Below are 22,005 nucleotides of genomic sequence, written 5' to 3'. Positions count from 1 at the left end.
TCTTATTGTCATCGTTGTCATGAGGAAGGTCCAGGCATTCATCGTCGGCGCCAAACTGTACGTCCATTCTGATCACAAATACCATGACCACACACGACGTCCATCTGTCCACACCCTCTGTGACATCAGAGCCAGGCCCTGTCCCTCCTCACGTTCTACATGATGAAGAGGAGGAGAAGGATGAAGAACTGCTGCTATCTCACTGCATCTCCTCCAGATTTGTATGAGAGATTACCATCTGCAGGAACGCTGAGGAAGCAGTGCATTCTGGGAAATCACCGTCCTCACCAGCACAGGTGGAGGACAAAGTGAGTGAAGAGCAGGAGGAGGTGATGAAGAGCACCTGTGAACATTCGTACATTCAGATGATCTGGTTTAAATCCTACTTTCAGAACGATTTCAATCAGTCAACTGTATAATCTGTACATATATACAAGCTGCTCGCCTCACTGAGGGAACGTGCAGCGCTGCCGGCTCGGCTCGGCTCAATCTGGCCACTGATTCGGACATATTGAAGGAAGCCACCGGGAGACCAGAGAGACTCAAGGGCAGAAAGAAAATTCCAGCGTCGGCCCCTCCCAAAACTGTTATCTCCATTGGCTCCCAGACATAAAGGACGCTTATCTCTCCACTCTCCTGGATGTTTCTGCAGACAAGATGCTCCGACCCCTCACCTCCTTCTGGGACATTCACCCTCACCCTTAACGCCTTCTTTGGCCCCTCACCCCCCCCTTCCCCTGTGCGGCGTAGTAGGCAAAGGGTTGAGGGCAGCGCTCTAGGAGCTGCAGCTGCAGCCTGCTGGTTGGTTTCTGTCAGTCAAAGCCACCATTGACTGACTGAGTGAACAGCCAGATATTATTCTCTTACAGTCCTTCCATTTCACTTTGTTTTTTTCCAGCTCTGCTAATATAAAACTTGTTTCCATTCAGTTTTAATGAAAACATAACTGTGAATGACATAACTACGAATGTTTAATGAAATCATCAAACATAAATAATGTTTATTCTAAATAAATAATTAATACTATAAATATTAAACTTTACTCAGGACAAAATAATTCATTTGTTGAGGATTATTTTCAGCAGCAGATTATCCACATTTGGTGGTCTTTAAAACAAAAACATCTCAATGCTGTAAAAAGTTATTGGTTAATTTTTCGATCATTTTTTAAACATTTTTTAAACTAAACAGATGAGAAAATGTCAGAAAGTCACAAAAATGTTTTAAAAATCAAAATAATTTGAGACAGTGGAGAAACCAGAGGAAAGGTCAAAATTTAATTGTCAGTCATCAACATGTCCTGTGGAGTGACTAATTGATCAATTAACTGTTATTAACTTCAGATCTACTATCAGTGACTGAAAGTTGTGTTTTTGCAGGTGTGACAGTCATTGATGATTGACTACAGAGATGTCTGAGCGTGCTCAGTAGCGGGTAGAGAATCCATGGATCTCTTGTTTAGAAATGTCTCTCTCATTGGAGAAGACGGCTCGGTCAATTCGAGAGCTCGGACTGCCAACACTCTTCAGCCAGAGTTTCCTGAAAAACAGGAGAAGATGAAGAAACGTGGGTAATCTGTGTGAGGGCTCGCTGTGTAACTCTGAGGAGGTTCTGCAGAGTCAGCAGATCCACATCATGCTAGATCCTCTCAGGTGTTTTCACAGGGACTCAGTGTCCTTTATAAAGTAGTTTTCATGTCATCTAGCAAATAACCATGATTAAAATTATTCGTCATGTTTTCTATAATAATGTTAGAATACCAATAAAGACACAGCATGTAGTATAAATTCTGAAGTACTAACCCAAATATCACCTATAAATTCCTTGATAGAAACCTGATAGCTTTGGATAAATATTGTTAGTAAACTGAACATGCTTAACAATAATAATAATACTAAACTTTATTTGCGCCATTCAAACACATAATGCATGTCAAAGTTTTTCTCAACAAAGAAATCACAGGCATGAAGAACTTCAGTATACAATACAGTATTCAATAACAGTAATAAAAAGATACAGAATGAACAGAAAACAGGGATGGAAAATTAAGGTAAAATAAGAGGGAGAATAAAACACACGTGATAATAACAGTGTAAGGATGAAAACAGAATAAAGAGAACAAGATGGAAAATAAAACCACTGATAATAATAAAAAATAAAGAGTACATAGAATCCATAAAATCAAGTAAAACATAACATTTATAAAGAAGTGCAGCAGTGAACAAGTGTGAGGCAAAGTACGGAAGTTTCAGGCTCATCACAGCTAGTTAAAGGCTGATGTGAAGAGATCAGTTTTTTTCTTTATTTTAAAAATATTCAGCGAGCTGCTTCCCTGATATCTATAGCTTCCAGATTTTATTTCTGCCATTGCTTTAACCTCCAATAAACCAGCAGCAGATGATCACAGTGTCCTTGAAGGCAAATAGTGAACAAGGGTGTGAGCAATGCAGCTTGGTCCTGGTCCATTAAGGGCTTTGTGTACAAGAAGGAGGACCCTAAAATCAATCCTGAATGTTACAGGAAGCCAGTGCAGAGCAGCTAAAACTGGACTAATGTGGCCTCTCCTCGTGGTTCTGGTTCATAGTCGAGCTGCTGTGTTTTCAATGCGCTGAAGTCAGTAGCATGCATTAATGGGACTTGAATGCATACAGATCCCAAGTAGGAGAAGGAGAGATGAGTTTGGTGTATCATGCATCCCCGGCAGTCTAAGCCTATTGCAGCATAGCTAGGCTCAGGCTTGCCTGGACCAGCCCTAACTGTTAACATTATCAAAAAGGAAAAGTTTCAAGCCTACTGAAAAAAGGCAGTCCTTGAAATTTGTTGTGGGAGTTAGAGGACACATTCTCATCAAAGATAACTCCCAGATTGTTTACAGTGGTGCTAGAGGCCAAGGCAATGTCATCCAGAGTAGCTATACTGTTAGTGAGTTCCTGAGGTGTTTAGAGTCAAGTACAATAACTTTTTAATATTGTGCCAGAATTTAGTAACAGACAGTTGCTGGTCATCCAGATCCTCATGTCCCTTAGATGCGCTTTAAGTTTAGTTAACTGATTTGTTTGATCTGGCTTCATTGATAAATAGAACTGGTTATTGTCTGCATAACAATTAAAATGCATGGGTGATTAAGGCTTGTGTTGATGCATGACTTTCCTTATAATACTGCCTAAAGGAAGCACGTAAAGGGTGAACAGAATCAGTCCAAGCAAAGAACCTTGTGGAACTTGCTGAAGGACTTTGTGTGCATAGAGGAATCATCATTAACATTTACAAACTGAAAGTGATCTGATAAATGTGACTTAAACCACCTTTCTGCAGTCCTTTGTGTGATGCAATTAGAAGGTCATTTGTGACCTTAACCTAGCGTCTCTGTGCTGTGATGCACTGTACAGCCTGACTGGAAATCCTCAAATAAACTATTGTTTTGTAGAAGGTCACACAAGTGATTGGTGACTGCTTTCTTAAGGATTTTAGAGAGAGGGGAGGTTAGATACAGGTGTATAGTGGACTAAATCCCCTGGATCAAGAATAGGATTTGAAAAGAAGTATCAAGGGCTCAGGACTCAAATGCAGAACACAGACTTAACAACAAAGAGTGAGCTCAACAGGCTGAACTTATCAAACAACTGGATATAGACACAGGGCAGCGATCACAAGAGGCACACGATGTACAAGACAATCTGGCACAGGACAAGGGGAGACAAAGACAATATATACACAAGGCAACAATGAACAGGTGGAGACAATCAGGGCGGGGCAGTCAATCAGACAGGTGGGAAGGACACCAGGAAGTCAAGGGTCTGAAATGAGAGGAGAGTTAGGGTTTCACAATAAAACAGGAAGTGCATAACAAGACATGACGCTGTGAACAGACACATCAACAGACCGACGAGACATGACAAAAAGGGCTGTGGTACGTGGCCTGTTCATAGAGACAGGTTGATCATATCTAATAAAGATGACGGCAGCCTAGTTGGGATGAGGTAGAAGAGAAAGGTTGATGATTTGATGAAAAATTTTCCCTCCAATAGTTAGAGAGCTGGATAATGTGCTAGGACCAAGCTACATTGCTCAGCTCTTGTTAAGTATTTGCCTTCAAGAACAATGATCCCTCAAGGACGCATCAACCCCCTGGAACTACCCGCAGATATCAGGAAGCCTTCGCACTTCTTTTAAAATGTTGTGTTCTACTTGTACCTATATTTTCTAAAAAATGATTAAGTGGTTTTATTTTCCTCATGTTATGTATTTTTATTTTCATCTTTATTCTGTCTTACATTAACCATCATTTTCAAGTGGCTTTTATTCTCCATCTTATTCTACAGACATTTTTTTCTTTTCTACGTAAAGCTTTACAATATCGAGTAAAGGTTAGGCCTTTAAAGGTTAAGCTGCAGTTCCTGTATGAAAGGTGCTGTACAAATAAAGTTACTTATTAATATTATTATTGTTACTATTATTATTATCATTGAATGTTACACCCCCCCCCCCCCCACCACCACCACCACCACCACCACCACCACACAAAAATAAGCAGTTTCAGAATTATCTTACTGCAGCTCTCTTTGTTGGTCTGGTCTGGTCTGGTCTGGAGGCTCCTGTGACACCTATTCAGTTATAGGATCCTGGGAGTGGCCTTCGAAGGCAACAAGCACCGTGCATTTGGTTTTTTTTTGCAGGCGTATTCCTCTGTTTTCTCTGGTAAGGTAGCACCAACTTCAGAAATATTTGAGCCTTTACTGCCTGGACAGAGCAGTTCTATCACAAGATCTATCTATATCTATCTTTCCAGCAGTGATATTCCACTTAAATATCCGGGGATTCACATTACACTCAGACCAGCCATATACTTCCCATGAACATCACGGTGTAGTTTATAGATTCTGTGAAGGTGAAGCTCAGATCAGCTGTTAGTTATTCAACCCTCTTCTCTGACTAGTTGAACTCACATTTCACTGACTTTTTCCGGAGGTCCCTGGATTTGACCAATCACAGTTCCTTGTCTGGTGTTCTTCACCCAGCCACTGAGTCCTAGACTCCGGCCCTGATCCTCTGTGTACTGACAGATTCACATCATCAGAAACATGTGTTCATGTTTACTCATTTACACATTTACACTTCCTGAATCAATTCTAAACATACATACTTGTTAATTAATTAATTCATTAACACTACAATTAATTACAATGAATTAATTAATTAAAACACACTTGGTGGTAAAGCCAGTAAAACTCGAAAGAATGTCCCGTCATTCCTCCATCCTGAATTCCTCCATCAGTCAATCATTCATGGTCTGTCTAAGTGTGAAACAGTAACTGTGCTCAAATTATTTCATCTTTCTGACTTTATATCATTGGAGAGAACTTAAACATGAAGCTCACCATTCTGAAGCAAACACCTGAAACAGACAAACACCTCATTAGTCTCTCATAAACATAATAATATCCATTTGATATAATATTTACATAACACTGAAATATTACAGGCCTTTTCTAAATAAAAAAAACTATAAAGCAGCAGTGATGTTGTTCATTTGATATCAATGAATACATGAATAAATCAACAGCTTTCTGTCTGTCAGTCTCTGCAGGAATATTTATTCATGTAATACTGAAATACTAGATATGAGATTTTACACTGAATAATACAACACTACAGAAATGTTGCAGACAACGTTCATGTAATTACATACAGACAGAAACAAACCAACAGTCCACATGTCTGTAACTTCATACATTATATGACTTTATACACACATACACACGACATGTGACCTACCCTGCACATTTCCAAAAATCTCAAAGTCCACAGAACTCAGTTTGTTTTCAGTCATGACGAAGTTAAAGAGACAAAATAAAAGCACAGACAGAGACATGTCAGTCCACCTTACATTCGATTCTAGGATCAGCTGCGTTTATTTTTATCTCTGATATCTGACACTGCTGTCAAAATAAAAGTACTACTTTTATTTCAGCAGTTTCCTCTAACTTTTGTCAAAATAAGAGCAACTGCCTGTAATGTCTTTCAAAGTAAAAGCATCACGATTTAAGAGAAAATGCACTAAAGAATTTCATTGCTTTTAATGAATTTACTTCGAAAATAAACTATATCTTAGTCACCTGTGACAACAGAAGATTTCCTGCTTGTCAAAGTAACAGTCTAGTCAAATCATTTATGTCAAGTAAGATATTTATTCAGTATAATTAAAGGTGGGGGTGAGTCATTCTGGAGAAAAACTTATTTGAAATTCAGCAACTATCTCCTTATGGTCCACTAGCTGTCCATTACTACATGGAATTTATATAATATATACATGTATATATATATATATATAATTAATACTTCCATGTCCATGAAAAACCCATGTCCGACATACAATGTGTTTACTCTGGAGTTTCACACTAGTGTGAACCAGTACAGATATACAGGTTCAAGATATCAAGTTATGGAATAAGGGGGTAACAATTCTGACAAAGAAGTTACCCAGTTACCCTATTCTATTATAATATTATAATAGGGTATGTATGTATGCATGTCTTTACAAATAAAGTATATTATTATTATCATCATCATCATCATTATTATTATTATCCATACACTGCTGAATCCTTTGCAGGGTCACAGGGGGCTGGAGCATATCCCAGCCATCTCTCGGGCGAAGGCAGGGGACACCCTGGGCAGGTCGCCAGCCTACCACAGGGCTACACATATAGACAGACATAGACAGACCATGCACACCACTCATTCACACCTACGGACAATTTAGAGTTATCAATTAACCTCAGCATGTTTTTGGACTGTGGGAGGAAGCCGGAGAACCCGGTGAAAACCCACGCTGCACAGGGAGAACATGCAAACTCCACACAGAAAGATCCCAGGCGGGATCGAACCGGGGATCTTCTAGCTGTGAGGCTAACCACCGAGCCACCGTGCAGCCCTATTATTATTATTATTGTTGTTGTTGTTGTTGTTGTTAATTTTATATGTGAATTCACATTTATCTGTATAGAGCTCTATATATACACTTTTCTCCACCTCAACCATAAACTGGACTGGTCCACTAACACTGATGTCCTGTACAGGAAGGACCAAAGTCGTCTCCATCTCCTGAGAGGACTGAGGTCCGTTGGAGTATGTAGGACATTACTGAGGACTTTCTATGACTCTGTGGTTGACTCTGCAGTCTTTTACTCAGTGGTCTGCTGGGGCTGTGGAAGCTCTGAGAGGGACAGAAAGAGACCTGGTTCTGTCCTGGACTGTCCTCTGGACACCACTGAGGATGGAGGTGAGAGGAGGATGTTAGCCAAGCTGACATCCATCATGGACAACCCCTCCCACCCCCTGCATGACACAGTGGGGGCCCTCAGCAGCTCCTTCAGTCACAGACTGCTGCATCCACCCTGTAAGAAGGAACCACAGGTCCTTCATTCATCAGCTGTCAGAGTTCAGCTCCAGCATCAGTTCATGCAGCTCTGAGTCCACATTCACACTGTTTCTGCATTAATATGTGATTTATGTTTGCGTCAGCCTGCAATCACATACATGAAATACCTTGTGCAATATTACTTTTTCATTCTCTTGAAGTTCTCAACCTATGCATGTATACTTTTATTCTACTGCAATAGAGTAAACCCTGTACTTAATTTATCCATACGCATCAGTTAAAACTGAAATTCTTCTCAAATTTCTGGCAGTATATTTTTATGCCAATATTTTTTATTCTTCTTTTGTGGCAATATATATTTCTTTTAAATTATTTATAGTTCTTTGTATATAATGTACCTATATATAGTCAACTTTTATTTTGTATTTTTCTATTTGCTGTTATTCCTACTACTATTGCTGCTGCCTGTAACTCCTGAATTTCCCTGGCTGGGGATTAATAAAGCTTGTCTTATCTTATGTTATCTATTTCGTTACTCTATTAAAGACAAAGGACCCCTTTTGATTCTTACTAAAGAGACACTCATTGTGTTTGGATTGAAGACCGTTTAAATGTTACTATTTCATGTACTGAGAAAGGACTCATGACACTGAAAGGGCTCGTTAACAAATTTCCAGACTTAACTTGTAAGTGATATGAATTTGTCATTAAACCAAGATTCAATTTATTTTGTATTTATACACAACCATTTGAATAAATCAAATTCTTTTAATGTAGTTTCCTTTAATTTTGTGCCAATCGGGTACGAAGGAAGTAGGATAAGAGTAATCTGTGATTAATTTTAGTATAATAGGTTGTTAGGGTCTAGCAGTATTCCTCCGTCATCCCTAGTCTGCTGTTCCCCCCTCCATAGTGTCCCCGTTTGTCTCTCTCTGTATGTGTGTCTGTTTCAATCAGGCCATGGCAACATATTTTCCTTTCACTGCCAACTCACCTGCACACCTGCTACCCATCCACTCAACAACTACACCTGGAGCCTGCATTATTGAAACTCCTGTCCTTCACTGTGCTCTTCATCAGATTGTTCCATGTATCATAGTGGTTTTACTGGTTCTCTGTGTAATGGATGGAAATATGCTGAATATGCTGATCTGAGCTTGATTTATCGTGATTGCTCATCAGTCTCTCACCTCGACATCATGACCTCACATCACCCGGTCATGTGACTGCACCCAACCAATCACATCACGCAGAGTGAAAATTTGTAGCAGCTGCGGCGGATCTCCTACTCAGAGTTGCAGGGAGAGCCAGTCAGCAGCAACACAGACGGCTGACGTCTTCAGAAGTTCTCTAATGACCCCCCCCACCACCGTGGGCTGTGTGTCAAAGGGGAACCACCTGGAGAACCGGTCGGTCATTATGGACTTTGTGGGCTGGTGTGAGAGCAACCACCTGTGCTTGAACACCAGTAAGATGAAGGAGAAGGAGGACACTACCACACTCACCAGTGAACATCCAGGGGGAGGACATTGAGACAGTGGACAGTTTCAAGTACCTGGGTGTTCACCTCAACAATAACCTGGACTGGTCCCACAACACCATTATTATTATTATTATTATCTATTGTCTCCTGCCTTCCTGGCTTCCCTGCTATGCCCTGATCCTCTTTAGTGGCCAGAGCTGCCATGCTTGCTCTGGGTTTCCACCACCAACAAACATTACAAATTGCCTTTGTTTGAATTTTTACATGGACTTTGACATTTGGGTCCTGAGTTAGAACCTTAAACTTAACTATTACATACTTTAAAATGTATCTGGATGGGAACTTAAATTTGCTGATGACACTGCTGTCATCTGTCTACTATGACTTTTTGCACAATGGTATGATGATCATTTTCAGAGGCTGAAATGGGACAGAACTGAACTGCCCTAAAACACACACAAAACATGCTTCTTGCAAATGTTCAAACTAATGAAAATGATTCTTTAATACAGGATAACAGAAGAGGGAGAGCGATTCCACCAAAGTGTTAATTTAAAATAAATGGTGAAAGAAAAAACATCTGAGAAGAAAAAAGAAGAAGCTCAGGAAATTCAACAGGTGAGTTCATCAAACAGTTGATGTTAATATTGGGTCCAGTCTTGAACAGACAGATATGATCTGTACTTGTTGTTCCCGATGATGTTTCCTGTAGCGCCATCATCAGGACAAAATATTTGTTGTTGATCTGCACAACTCGTTTCAGGTTCATTTTGAAACACTAAGTGATGCTCCAACATCTGAAGGTTTGACAGTCAGCTGTAACTTTAGCCCTAATGTTTTAATAAAACACTTTCTCCCAGTCAGACAAGTAACAGTCTGTCTTCCAGTTAATCCAGTAGTAAACAGGTGGCTAAACCACTAAAAACCATGTAGTGTTAAAGTTGAACCACTAAGAAAGATGCAGTTCCCACTTAAACCAGTGCTCTGAAGACAAAGGACAGAGCAGCTCCTGAAGCCAAACCCAGAGACAGAAAGAATGCCATGATGGTTCCAGCTGTTTCTGCTTCGTGAGGAAGAACATTCCTGTAGAACAAGAGACTGTTAATTACTTTTGGTTTATTACAAAATTTAATAGTGTATCACAAAGTAAATGAGGGTATTTGAGTAGTCTGGTGTGTGTGGAGGATGTTTTTAGTGTGTGGGTGTCTTTATGTCGGTATCTTACTTTGGTCCAAAGCACATGCAGAGACTGGCCAGGTATCCATTACTGAAGGCGAAGACAATCATGAAGAAGATGAACCAGCCGTCATGATGGAAGAAGACAGGTAGGTGGAGACGAGGCTGAACGTTACACAACATAAAGAGAGGGACGAAGACTAGACGACACACGATGGACACAGGGAGTAATAGACTGTCCTTCTGCGGCTGGAAAAGAGACAATAACTGATCAATTAAATAATTTGACCACTGTCTGTCCTTCGTCCTGGGTGGAGGCAGACTGTATGAACAGGGTGGAGGCAGAGGAAGTGCGTTTGGTGTGTTTAGTGTCTCTGAATCATTCATACTGATCCAGAAGCTGTTTAATGTTTAATACTCATTATTTAATCCATGTTAGATGTTTGATGTTAAACTCACCCACATACAAACGGCTGTAAAACTTCGCCCTCCCCAGTCACACAAGTTAAATAGCAGGAAACAGCTGACTGGGATGAAGTACCGGTCTGTTAAAGAAACAAAACATATTCAAACAGGAAATTGATATGTGTTTGCAAGTTGAAATTATTTATAGTGTGATATTAAGAGGGACAACTATAAGTCTATATATAAGGTTTATTAAGACAAGTGGACAAGTCTTTGTCTGAGGACAGTATCCTTGAAGATTGAACATAACAGCAAAATCTGAATCTTTTTCAAAATCACCCCCTTTTTGATCATAAGATCAACCACCAAGTTAGATAAGTATACCAGTGTGATGCCACAGTCCCACCCACCCACAGTGTCTTATACTGTACATATGAACAACATGAGAGAGAAATCAGCTCTGAATGTAAAGAAAATGCATAAATAACTGAGAGACATATATACAACCGCAACAACAACAGCAAGAATAACAAAAAAGTCAACAAAACAAAGGAGAAAACAAGAAGAACAACAAGAAAAAGACTAAAACAACTATAAGAACTATAACAACACTTCAAACAAGTACAATGAGGGCCTGCCCTGTGCAGGACGTGAATCAATATCTGCTGGAAACAAACATCAAATACAATGATTGCGGCATCTAAAATGGCAACAACAGGACTCGTGGTCCAATGACATGACACATGACTTGACATGACTTACTGTAACATACATTAACTGTCTCTGCCCAGACAAAGCCTCACTTGAGATCACTTCGGGAGTGATTAACTTTTTCGTCAGTCTGTCCTGGGCGTCCAATGGGCAGTTATGTTACCTCGTCAGCGGTTTAACAGAATGCTCGTCCTTGTAGGCGGTGGAGGAAAACAGCTGAGAGTCGATGTAGTTGAAAGAAAGCGGGGCAAAAAACTTATCCTTCTCTTTCTTGAGTTGATTTGTCTCTTCCTTTTGCATGTAAAACAAGATTTCCAGATACAAACAGCTGATCTTTCTGACTATCCAAATGTGTTTGGTGAACATTGACAGTCCAAGTGGGTATCAGCCAATGGGAATCCAGGATTTGGATCCACACCAAATCTGACACTTAGGTATGACTTCCAAGGCATGAGGGGATGCAGTGGTATTCTTTGTTCAGAGTTTGTTATCAGGCTTTGTATTTTGCACGAAGGCCTTTGTTTGAGCTTCTGGCTTTACATGCAGGCCTGTCTTTGTTCATGTGGTAAGGTCCCAGCACTTCACTGAACCTAACAACTGCAATCATGCTAAGCGGTCACAAGATTATCAGCTCAGTAAGTCAACCAAGGTTTTCCCAATCTAGCCATGAGCGTGGTCACAAAAAGAGGCAGTGTTTAAAGCACATGACCAGTTGCGAACATGGACAGGTCTGCTTGTAGCAGAGCGCCTTATTTTATAAACAAAGAGCAAAACATAATATCAGACAAATACACATAATCCAAGATAAAAGCAACACAGCTACAGCTGCCACATGCAGGAAGAGCAGCCGACTACGTACATGCCCAAGTTAACTGGCCACTAAAGTCCCTGCCCCAGGATTAGGGCACGAGTAGATCTGAGTACATTTGCTGCTTAGCTGTAGTCTCATGGCATGTATGAACATTTAAAGTTTATTCTGTCAGCTACAACCCCAGCAGTGTAACAAGGACTTCAGACCAAATAAAAGATAAATATAAAGCATAAATCAAAGCGTTAAGCTGTCTTACTTTCATATCTTATAAATATACCAAATACAAGGCTTTAGCACTTCAATCAGTCTCTGTAGGAGGATGATATCAGAAGCGACATGCCAACTCACCCCAAGAGCCTCCATCAGCAAGGGTGGATTTGGTGTCAGCGGCAATGGCTGGAAACATGCCAATGGTGATAGTGAAGGTGAAACAGACTGACAGAGCCAACACCCAGATCTGAAGGTCAAAAGTCAGCAGGGAGGAAGAGATTAAAGGTTACATAGTCAATTAAAATATTGACAAGAATAAATATGGTTAAAGGAAAATGTGTCAGGAAGTTGGGGACTAAAGGAGAACTATGGGTTGAACCCAGATGCAGACACACGGGGCGTAGATTCAAGATAAACAAATTCATTAAACGCAAGACACGAAAACCCAAGACAACCAAAACTCAGGGGACTAATGACTAACGACACACAAGGGTAACAGAGTTCAACAACAACGACGCAACACAGGGAAAGACAACACATGAACACAAGACACAACGGAGCTAGGAGCGAGACTATGAATAACTATCAACGAATGAAATAAACAGAAAATGCTCCCGAAGGAGGAAAACACAAAGGCTATGAAAGCAGAACTGACTACTGAAAGAACTGGATAAGAAAAACTAACAACTCAAAATACACCCCTAAAAACAGAGGAACAGGAATCTAAATAACAAAAGTAATCAAACAGAAAGTCGCTCTTAACGGGGAAAACAAATCGACTAAGATATAAACTACGAAAGGAAAACAGAAACTAAGTTATTAACGTTACAAAATAAAAAACACTCATGAAGAGGAAATACTGGCTAACGAATGAATGAGGTGACAAAGGGCAAAGGAAAAGACAAACGGACAAAGACACACTCACATAAAACACGGCACGGACAAGAACAAATATATCACAACGAAGAAACACTCACTATGGGGGTTAAGGCTATGGCTATGGCTACTTAACAAAAACTGGCGTGCAGAGCACGGGTCATGACAAAATGTATCTCCTATCACACCCGAATCACCTATTTGAAGGGGTCACCTGCTTCTTCTTAATTAATTTATCAGTCCAGTTTTTATTTTCTTAGTGTGACGCACAATCAGGTGACAAATCAGACAAACTGAACATGTGTAATAACATTCACACAAGACATGAAACATACATTATGACTGATTATGATACAGACACTTAGTGATTTTTGTTCGTGGCAATATTGTACATGTTTTGTGCATGAATGAAAGTGTGTAAGTGTATATAAATGTATAATCATATATACCTAACTGACTACAGGAACCTGCAGGTATGTGCAAGGAAGAGGAGGAGAAGAAGGAAGAGGAGAGAAATAAATGAGTGAAGAAATAATTATTATAGTGTTGATAAGGGTTTATTGAAAAATGAAAAAGTGGTGAAAGTGAAAATACAAATTGCACATGCACACATACATGTGTATAATATCTAAATACTAATAATGATGGCCACTTGTGTTTTGTTCAGCCCAGAATAGAGGCAGATGGGACGGAGTACAAGAGTCCACCCTTTTTGGGGTTTTTGTGTTTGCAGGTTTTTTCCCCTTTGATACCTTTTTTTCTTAATTTAGTTTTTTTGTATTGTTCTTATCTTTCTGTCTTTGGTGTAATCACTTTGGCCCCAGACCTTCAGGAGGGATCTAGTCCATTATGACTAAATTAGATTCTTATTTTTTGTTTCTTTCTCATTTTTGTGTTGTTTGAAGGGACCCATCCCTAACCCTTGTATATTGGTGTTGTGTGGTATTCCCATTTAATTCAAGGAAGGGGTATTGTTTTGTCAGATTGTGACACAACTCTGCATATTTTTCCGATAGGATTTAGTTTGATGATGTGATGTTGAATAAATCGAATGTTTCATGAGTTTGCCCTTGTGTCTAATTTAGTTTGAATGGAAGATTTGAATTATTGGTACTCCTAATTCTGTACTTCATGTGTTATGTACCTATTTTTGAACAGGGAAAATGCACAAAAAGCATTAACCTTATTCACAGCAAGGAGAAATGTAATGTACCGGGTTTTAGCCAATTATTATTTTCTGTCTGTACTCCCTGGGCAGCTAGGTAGAATAATAAACTAGTCTGAGAATTATAGAGAGTACAAAATACTAAGTCAGTAAAATTGTACAAGCATAATCATAAATCCCAAAATTGTTTTATGGCCATGACAGTGAAAGATGTTTTTCAGCAGTGATGGCTGGATCGTGTTGAAAGCACTGGAGAACTCAACAAACATGAACCTCACTGTGCCCCCAGTGCTCTCCAGGTGGGAAAGAGAGCGGTGGAGCAGGAAGGTGATGGCGTCTTCCACACCAATGCCTGGTCGATATGCGAACTGTTGGGGGTCCAAGTCACTGATCACCAGATGACGAAGATGCTTAAGTATAATCCTCTCCGGAGTCTTCATCAGGTGGGAAGTTAAGGCTACTGAAGTGGTTGGGCTCCCTGGGATCCTCAGTCTTTGGCACTGGAACCACACAGGAGGTTTTCCACAGGGCTCAAACTCTCTCCAGGCTGAGGCTCATGTTGAACATGTGCTGAACGACCCCACAGGGCTGATCTGCACAGTCCCTGATCAGTCTGGAGCTGATGCCATCAGGGCAACAATCACCAAGACCAAAATCACTCATGAACTGCTTTATTGTTGCTTTGGTGTGCCGGGCCAGATTATTATTTTTTGATTTGTGTGTAAGTAAAATCATTGGTTTTCATTTTAACTCAGGGCTGTATATCTGGTTATTCTATTTTCTGTGTCACAGTGGCCTGGTGGCCCCCCACTGAGTGAGGCAAGATGGAAAACAGATGTTCTGTGAAGGATAAATATAAGACGGGGGCCTATAATATATCTTGTGTGTATGTTCATGTAATAGGGAATATGAGAAAGTGGGATCACAGAACATGACTTTATTGCAAATGAGCACATTTTGAGGTGGAGTTATTAAAAAAAAACAATGAAGTTATGGTCAGCAAATACATATCTTATGACTCCGTGCCAATTGGTCGAATGTTGGGTAACTTTGGAAGGTTAGCAAATCAGAAGAAAGTTCTTTGTCTGGAAGATGACTTTAACTGTATTTGATGGAAAACATTTGGAGACTACTCTCTGTGGCTGACTTTTCCTGACCTTACTTTTTACTATGGTGCATCTCCTTATTATACCTACAGCAGTTTTTGTTTGTTTGGTCCATCGATGGATCAATGAATGTAATCCTCTCCAAGTATTGTTGGGCAATTAGACATGTTGGAGAAAGAAAGGTGAAAAGTTATTAAGAAGGGATAGGTCATTTGTGTTTTGGCCATAAATTAGGATATTTATACTAACAAACCTTCCTTTGAGATCTGCGATTGTGGTGTTGTGGACATATAACAAAATTTTGTACAGTTGGATTGATACACCTCTTTGTTTTGTGATGTAATGAACAGAAAAAAATGTGGTGAATTGTTATGATTTTCATTTCTTGCAGCCTGATGTGGACATGTGGGTTTTCTGTAGTAGCCATACAGCTGCATGACTTAGTATTGTTGTTCTTTTCACCTGAGAACTGATGCTGCAGACAGCTCAGGTTACTAATTTGAGAGGCGACATACAAATTTAAAGCTTAATATAAGGGGCCAGTTTAATGTTGATAGATGTATGTGTGTCTTTGTTGCACGTTGATGACGGTCCTCCCGTTGGCAATAGGTGATAGTGTAATCCTGTGATTTTAATGAAGCAGCGTGATGTACATGTTCCATAATGTGACAGACATACAGAGAGAGAGTAAATAATGAAAAAAATATAGAACCAACAAAATGCCAAAAGCATGGAGGCAATTAGTGCAGAAGGAGACCTAGATGCATTTAATAGTACATGTGAGAGACTGTATGTGTCATCTGATTGTTCCTCGTTTAGCGCATTAACACTGATTAGCACTTAAGAACAACATTGAAAAACAGAAAAAAATGTGAAGTCTCACTACTGCAAAGAAACATTTCAAAACATTTTGATCAAACAAACTTTTGGGTCTACAGTCTCCCCTCTTTCTTTCCCCTTTTGTGTCTTGTGTTTTCCCCCTCCTGACTCCTGTTAGTCGTTCACCTGGAGGGCGTGGTTACAGGTGGGGCTTGGCCTTCTCGCCTGAGCGCAGCTGCACTCAATCATGCAATCAAGACCCGCCCACTGCGACAGTATATAAGCACTGGCTCCTCACTCAGTACTCATCAGATCGTCAGTTTACGACGAAGACTGAGCTTAAGAATATTTCTTTGATCACTTTTCCTTGCTTGCTTGCTTGCCTGCCTTCCTGACTCATGTTTCTGTGCTCAGGTGCCTGCCCTCACCTGTTTTATATCCATGTCCTGTTTGTCTGCGTCTTTGTAGGAGGGGTCGGATCTTCACCTGTCTGGCCTATCCTTCTACAATCCTTGCCTTAATTCTGGAGATGCATTGACTCTACCTGTTGTTACTAATCTCAGTGATCATTCAAAGACTGTTGAACTGTTTCCTGATCTCCTGTGCCCTCTACCTCAGTGTGGCAAACTGACAGTGATCCTCTTCACAATGCCCATGATTGATTATTGACTGATTTGTTGTTGGAGTTTTTCCAGAAACACAATCAGATGATTCAGAAAATGTTCTTCAATGATATTATTAATAAATCAGTGAAAACAAATTGTTGTGTCTCTGACCTTCTTAAATATTATCACCATGGAGACGCTCTGCGGTCTGTTCTGATCAGCGGTTTCATCTTTGCTCTCTGTAGAAGAAGAAAAAGAAGATTGATGCTTTCACATTTCAGGAAAACTTTTTATTAAACGAGAGCACTATGTGAAATGAACTCCAAGTATGTGAAAACTTCTGCAAACAGGAAGTCGGTAAAGCAAAAGATTTGATTTCAGGAGTATCAGAAGACAAAAACTATAGTTTAAAAAAACTGAATCAATCAATTATTACTAATAACTTGAGCTTCAACACAACTGTTTGGTTGCCAAGCTAAATTTAACAAGACTAAACTAAACTTAAAATACAGTGAAGTATAAATTGAGATTAGAAAAAAAATTGCGTGGTAATTACGTCTTTTCATCAGATTTACAGAGTTTTCCTCGTCGGATCTCTGTTTCCTGTTTCTTTCCTGATGAAACTGGTAAAACTCCTGAAAACACACATGAAATACTGTCAGAAATTAGAGACCACAAACATGACACGCAGTCTGATTAGATGAAAGATGAGGTAAAATAATCAGACTGTGTGAAGAAACTTGCAAACAAACTCATAAAACGTGTATATGGTCAGAATGAACATGTAAAAATTACATTATATACACAATAATTAACGGTGAAATACAAAAAAAATCAGCTGATAGAAAGAATAAAAGATGCAGCAAAGCTCCACATTCAAACTGATTTATTCTTCGTATTTTAATTACTAGTAATCCATTCACCCATTGTTCACACTGGGGACCAGCTGTTAGTGCTGTGCAAAACGAGTGTGCTCCCAGTGGAAAGACCGAAGATCTCCGCGGTGATAAGGAGGCAGAGAAAGTGGACGGAAGTGACAAGCGAAGACAGTGTAAACCTTCCATACTGTCTGGGGGAATGTGAGATCTCTCCCTAATAAGATGGAAGAGTTAACGGCGCTAACCAGACTGCAGCGGGAGTACCGGGAGTGTAGCGTGTGTTTCATGGAGACGTAGCTGAAACGAACTCACGCTGGACACCCACCCAATTTTCATGTGCTGAGAGTGGACAGGCGAGCGACAGAGTGTGGTAAGAGGAGGGGAGGGGGCATAGCGATGTTTGTGAACAACAGATGGTGTAATCCAGGACACATTAGTGTTAGGGAGCTGCGCTGGTCTTACAACTGCAGACACTTCACCCCCAGGCCTTCCTCCTCATCTCTGGAGATTTCAACCACGCTTCCCTGTCTTCAACTCTCCCCACCTTCACCCAGTATGTCAAATGTCACACCAGAGACAATAAAACACTGGACTTACTGTATGCAAACACTAAGGATGCTTACAGCTCTTCACCCCTCCCCCCACTGGGCTGGTCTGATCACAACCTGGTTCATCTGCTACCTTCTTACATATCTGTGGTGAGTAAACAACCATCAGGTATGACATGGGCAGAGGAGTCAAGTATGGCACTGACGGACTGTCTTGACACCTTGACACACTGGAAAGTGTCCTCACTGGGAGGACGTTGACAGTTTGACAACATCCATCACAGACTACATTAATTTCTGTGTGGACAACACACAGAAATTAACAACCCCTCCCACCCCCTGCATGACACAGTGGTGTGTGTATTCCCTGTGTACTAACTTCAGTGGGTACTGATTTATCTTAGTGTACCACAGAAGTAGCTATTAAACCTGTCATATTTTTAAACTGCCTTTTTCCACCTACGTAACATTGTAAAAATCAGGCACTTCCTGTCTCAAAATGATGCAGAAAAACTAGTCCACGTGTTTGTTACTACCAGGCTAGATTTTTGCCGCTCCTTACTGTCAGGCTGTCGTGTTCTGACAAAAACGAAATCATCTTTCTCGGATATTAGCCGCTCTGCGCTGGCTGCCTGTAAAATGCTTCTCCTCACCTACAAGGCATTAAATGGTCAGGCACCATCTTATCTTGAAGAGGTTCACTGGTGGTTCGGGGGTTAGGGTTATCCTTTCCAATAAATCTTACAGTTAGGGCTGGCTCAGGCTTGCCTTGGACCAGCCCCTAGCTATGCTGCCATAGGATTAGACTGTCGGTGGACTTCCAATGACACACAGAGCTCCTCTGTTCTTCTCTCTCCATCTGGATGCATTCATGTCCTACCAAAGCGTGTTATTAACTGGGCTTCTTCCCCGGAGTCTTTGTGCTTTCTCATCTTGCAGGTCTGCATGGAGAGCGGCTGAACCTGAACTATTGATTACAGCTGCCTCTCCTGCAGTGGCCCTGCTGGACATCCACTGCAACTTCTATTACTATTAGCTATACTTCCATTGTTATTAGATCAATACTGCTGTATTTTATACATATAATATGTAAATACATCACATACATAAATATATCACATCTGTATATACCATACCATATGTACTTCATATAGCTTGAAATCTATTCGAGCTGTCAATACTGTGATTTCTGTCCATCCCCGGACCTCACTCTCTCTCTATTTGTCTGTCTCTGTCACCCAATCAGTCAAAGCAGTCCACCCTGATCCTGGTTCTGCTCGAGGTTTCTGCCTGCTAAAAGGAAGTTTTTTCCTCGCCACTGTTGCCAAGTACTTGTTGGGTCAATGAATTGTTGGGTCTCTGTAGATAAAGAGTTTGATCTGTACCTGCTCTATAGGGCAAGTGTCCTTAGACATCTTAGGTTGTGATTTGGCACAATATAAATTAAATTGACTAAAATTAATTGTGTGTGCACTTTAGTTACCAGTTTAGGCAGCAGGACATAGGAGAGGACAGACAGAAAAATAACAGCACAGGCTGTGATGAAATAACCAAACGCTGCATCCTGAAGCTCTGATCCACCTATTGTAGAGGAAGGAAAGAACGAAGGAATGAAAAAAGAGAGGATGAGACAATGGTGGGAAAGGAGGTAGAAAGAATAAGGAAGGAAAGGAGGAGAGAAGGAAGGAAGAAAAGAAGGAAGGAATAATACATTTTTTTCCATGTTTTTCACAAGTGTAACAGAAGCAATGTTTCATTAATCATTAATAAAGACTTTTTCTAACTTCTTAAATAAAACTAAATCAGGTGAATTGTTGGTGAGCTATTGATGTTATTGATCAGACTTGTGATGGCGCAGATCATAGCGAAGGCTGCGAAGGTTCCAGCGAGTCCCTGACCACTCATGATAGGAGTCGTATATGAAGCTGGCAGCAACCCGGCCATCCCAAACAGACTGCCCTGCAGCACTGCCCCGAAGGCTGTCAATAAACAAACAAACAACAAGCTGATCAATAAACACACCGCCCCGAAGGCTGTCAATAAACAAACAACAAGCTGATCAATAAACACACCGCCCCGAAGACTGTCAATAAACAAACAACAAGCTGATCAATAAACACACCGCCCCGAAGACTGTCAATAAACAAACAAACAACAAGCTGATCAATAAACACACCGCCCCGAAGGCTGTTGACAAACAAATAAAAACAAACAGACTCACAGTTGATGATGATAATCTTCACCATTGTAACGGAGAAGAAGGGCAGGGGCTCCAGAGGTACTTTTACAAGGACAGCGGTAACGATGAAGACGAACATGATGATGAGCAGGCTGCCCATCACACGCAGACGCTGAGAAATACTGACACCGGAAGAAAGGGGGTTACATAATGAAGGAAAGCAGCAACTTACAGAGTCCAACAACCTGAATCAGGATTAGACTGTTTGTGAACCTCTGAGCTGAAACATCAAACACCGAGAAGGTAAAGATTAAACAGGGAAGTTCAGACAACAGCAGGTATTACACAGAGAATATGGAGACTAAAATACTGAAACAGAAACTACCACTGTTTACAAAGCAACTGTGACAAAAAGATGGGTTTATTGATAAAAAGTGAGTGTTACTTAATGACCGCCATTTTGATTCAGGGTCTGAGACTGCTGAAGCAACACCACACCCCAGATAAAGACACTGGAGAGACCTTCTCCATTCACAGTCAAACCCTGTCAAAGACAGCTCCAAACTCCTAAAACACTTCTGAATCTGGAGAGTGCCTCTGAAAGCCCTTTAAAAGTCTTGCATCTTTAAACGATGTGTGAGACCACTGAATTGATACCACACACCCCTGAAGGATCACCACAATGTCCCTGTGGATACTCTGAACAGCATGAGGCTGCATAAGTTAGAAAACCATGAAAACTTTTTCCCTCAGACTTTCTTCAACTTTCTCAACCCTGATGAAAACACCTCTGCCCATGAGGCGCCCAGGACCACAGCTTGAGATGCCCTGGTCTCCTGGTCTCCTGGTCTCATGTGTGTTACATGAGTCTTTGTTGGTGCTGTGTTGTCGAACTCACAGCGAATGCAGGAAGGAGTTGAGGCAGGTGCAAAGGAGCAGTGGCAGCATGGCACATAGCGTCATCACATTGTTAAATTTGGCCTCCAGAACGCTACGTTGTCCATCTGCTATCTCTGTCTGATTGGCTGAAGAATTGACCAATGAGGGGTCCTTCAGACGGCTGGTGAAGTACTGAAGACACAGACAGACCATGGCATTAATGTATATATATCATTATCAAAACCTATGGTCAGACAGATGTGTAGGTGCAAGGTTTGTTAAAAAGGCAACTGGACTTGTTTGAGGTTCTAGAAGGCGTTTCGCCTCTCATCCAAAAGGCTTCTTCAGTTCTAACTGACTGGCGGGAAGTCTTATGTATTTATCCTCTTGCAGGGTCATGGACCCTGACCATGAATGAGAGGCAACACATCTTCTAGAACCTCAAACAAGTCCAGGTGCCTTTTGGAAAACCTGAGAAGTACCATGTTGACATCACTGGCATACAGGAACATAAATCTGAGTTCAGTCAACACAACAAGATGATGAGCTTCCAGGAGGAGGCTGCTGTTAACATTGTTAACATGAATGAATCAACAGGTTCTAATGTTTGCTTTTTGCTCCTGCATTAATAAGATCAGATCCATTCATTGATGGCTTTAATTGCACAGAGAAAAAATATATCATGATACTTTGCTGTAGAAACACTCAGTGTTGTTCTGAACACGAGATTACAAACAGAAAATCACCATTTAAATGAACTTCAGTTCAGTGTT

At 40.6% G+C, this 22,005-nt stretch overlaps 2 protein-coding genes across 3 annotated transcripts in view; both read right to left on the bottom strand.

Moving 5' to 3' along the window:
• Positions 1-1,365: 1,365 nt before the first annotated feature.
• Positions 1,366-5,872, bottom strand: LOC121604063 (acylphosphatase-2-like). Its single transcript, XM_041933462.1, has 4 exons — positions 5,776-5,872; positions 5,379-5,395; positions 4,947-5,056; positions 1,366-1,539 (listed from the first exon to the last, which is right to left on the bottom strand). The coding sequence occupies exons 1-4, from the start codon at positions 5,870-5,872 to the stop codon at positions 1,425-1,427; spliced, it is 339 nt and encodes a 112-aa protein (XP_041789396.1). The 3' UTR covers positions 1,366-1,424.
• A 3,478-nt stretch (positions 5,873-9,350) lies between these two features.
• The window catches only part of LOC121604576 (equilibrative nucleoside transporter 1-like), a 16,447-nt gene continuing 3,792 nt past the window's right edge, over positions 9,351-22,005 (bottom strand). For both annotated transcript variants that reach the window (XM_041934136.1, XM_041934137.1), the window contains exons 4-13: positions 21,252-21,424; positions 20,396-20,535; positions 20,019-20,153; positions 19,658-19,755; positions 17,305-17,383; positions 16,920-16,987; positions 12,316-12,424; positions 10,500-10,585; positions 10,090-10,289; positions 9,351-9,947 (exon numbers count right to left, since the gene is read on the bottom strand). In XM_041934136.1, coding sequence (XP_041790070.1) covers positions 9,836-9,947; positions 10,090-10,289; positions 10,500-10,585; positions 12,316-12,424; positions 16,920-16,987; positions 17,305-17,383; positions 19,658-19,755; positions 20,019-20,153; positions 20,396-20,535; positions 21,252-21,424 — 1,200 coding nt within the window. In that variant the 3' untranslated portion in view covers positions 9,351-9,835. The remainder of the gene's footprint in view (positions 9,948-10,089; positions 10,290-10,499; positions 10,586-12,315; positions 12,425-16,919; positions 16,988-17,304; positions 17,384-19,657; positions 19,756-20,018; positions 20,154-20,395; positions 20,536-21,251; positions 21,425-22,005) is intronic.

This window comes from Chelmon rostratus, chromosome 3, assembly GCF_017976325.1.
Source record: "Chelmon rostratus isolate fCheRos1 chromosome 3, fCheRos1.pri, whole genome shotgun sequence".
Taxonomy (NCBI): Eukaryota; Metazoa; Chordata; class Actinopteri; order Chaetodontiformes; family Chaetodontidae; genus Chelmon; species Chelmon rostratus.
Note: the sequence above shows the minus strand (reverse complement) of the source record. Positions and strands in the feature narration are given on the sequence as shown.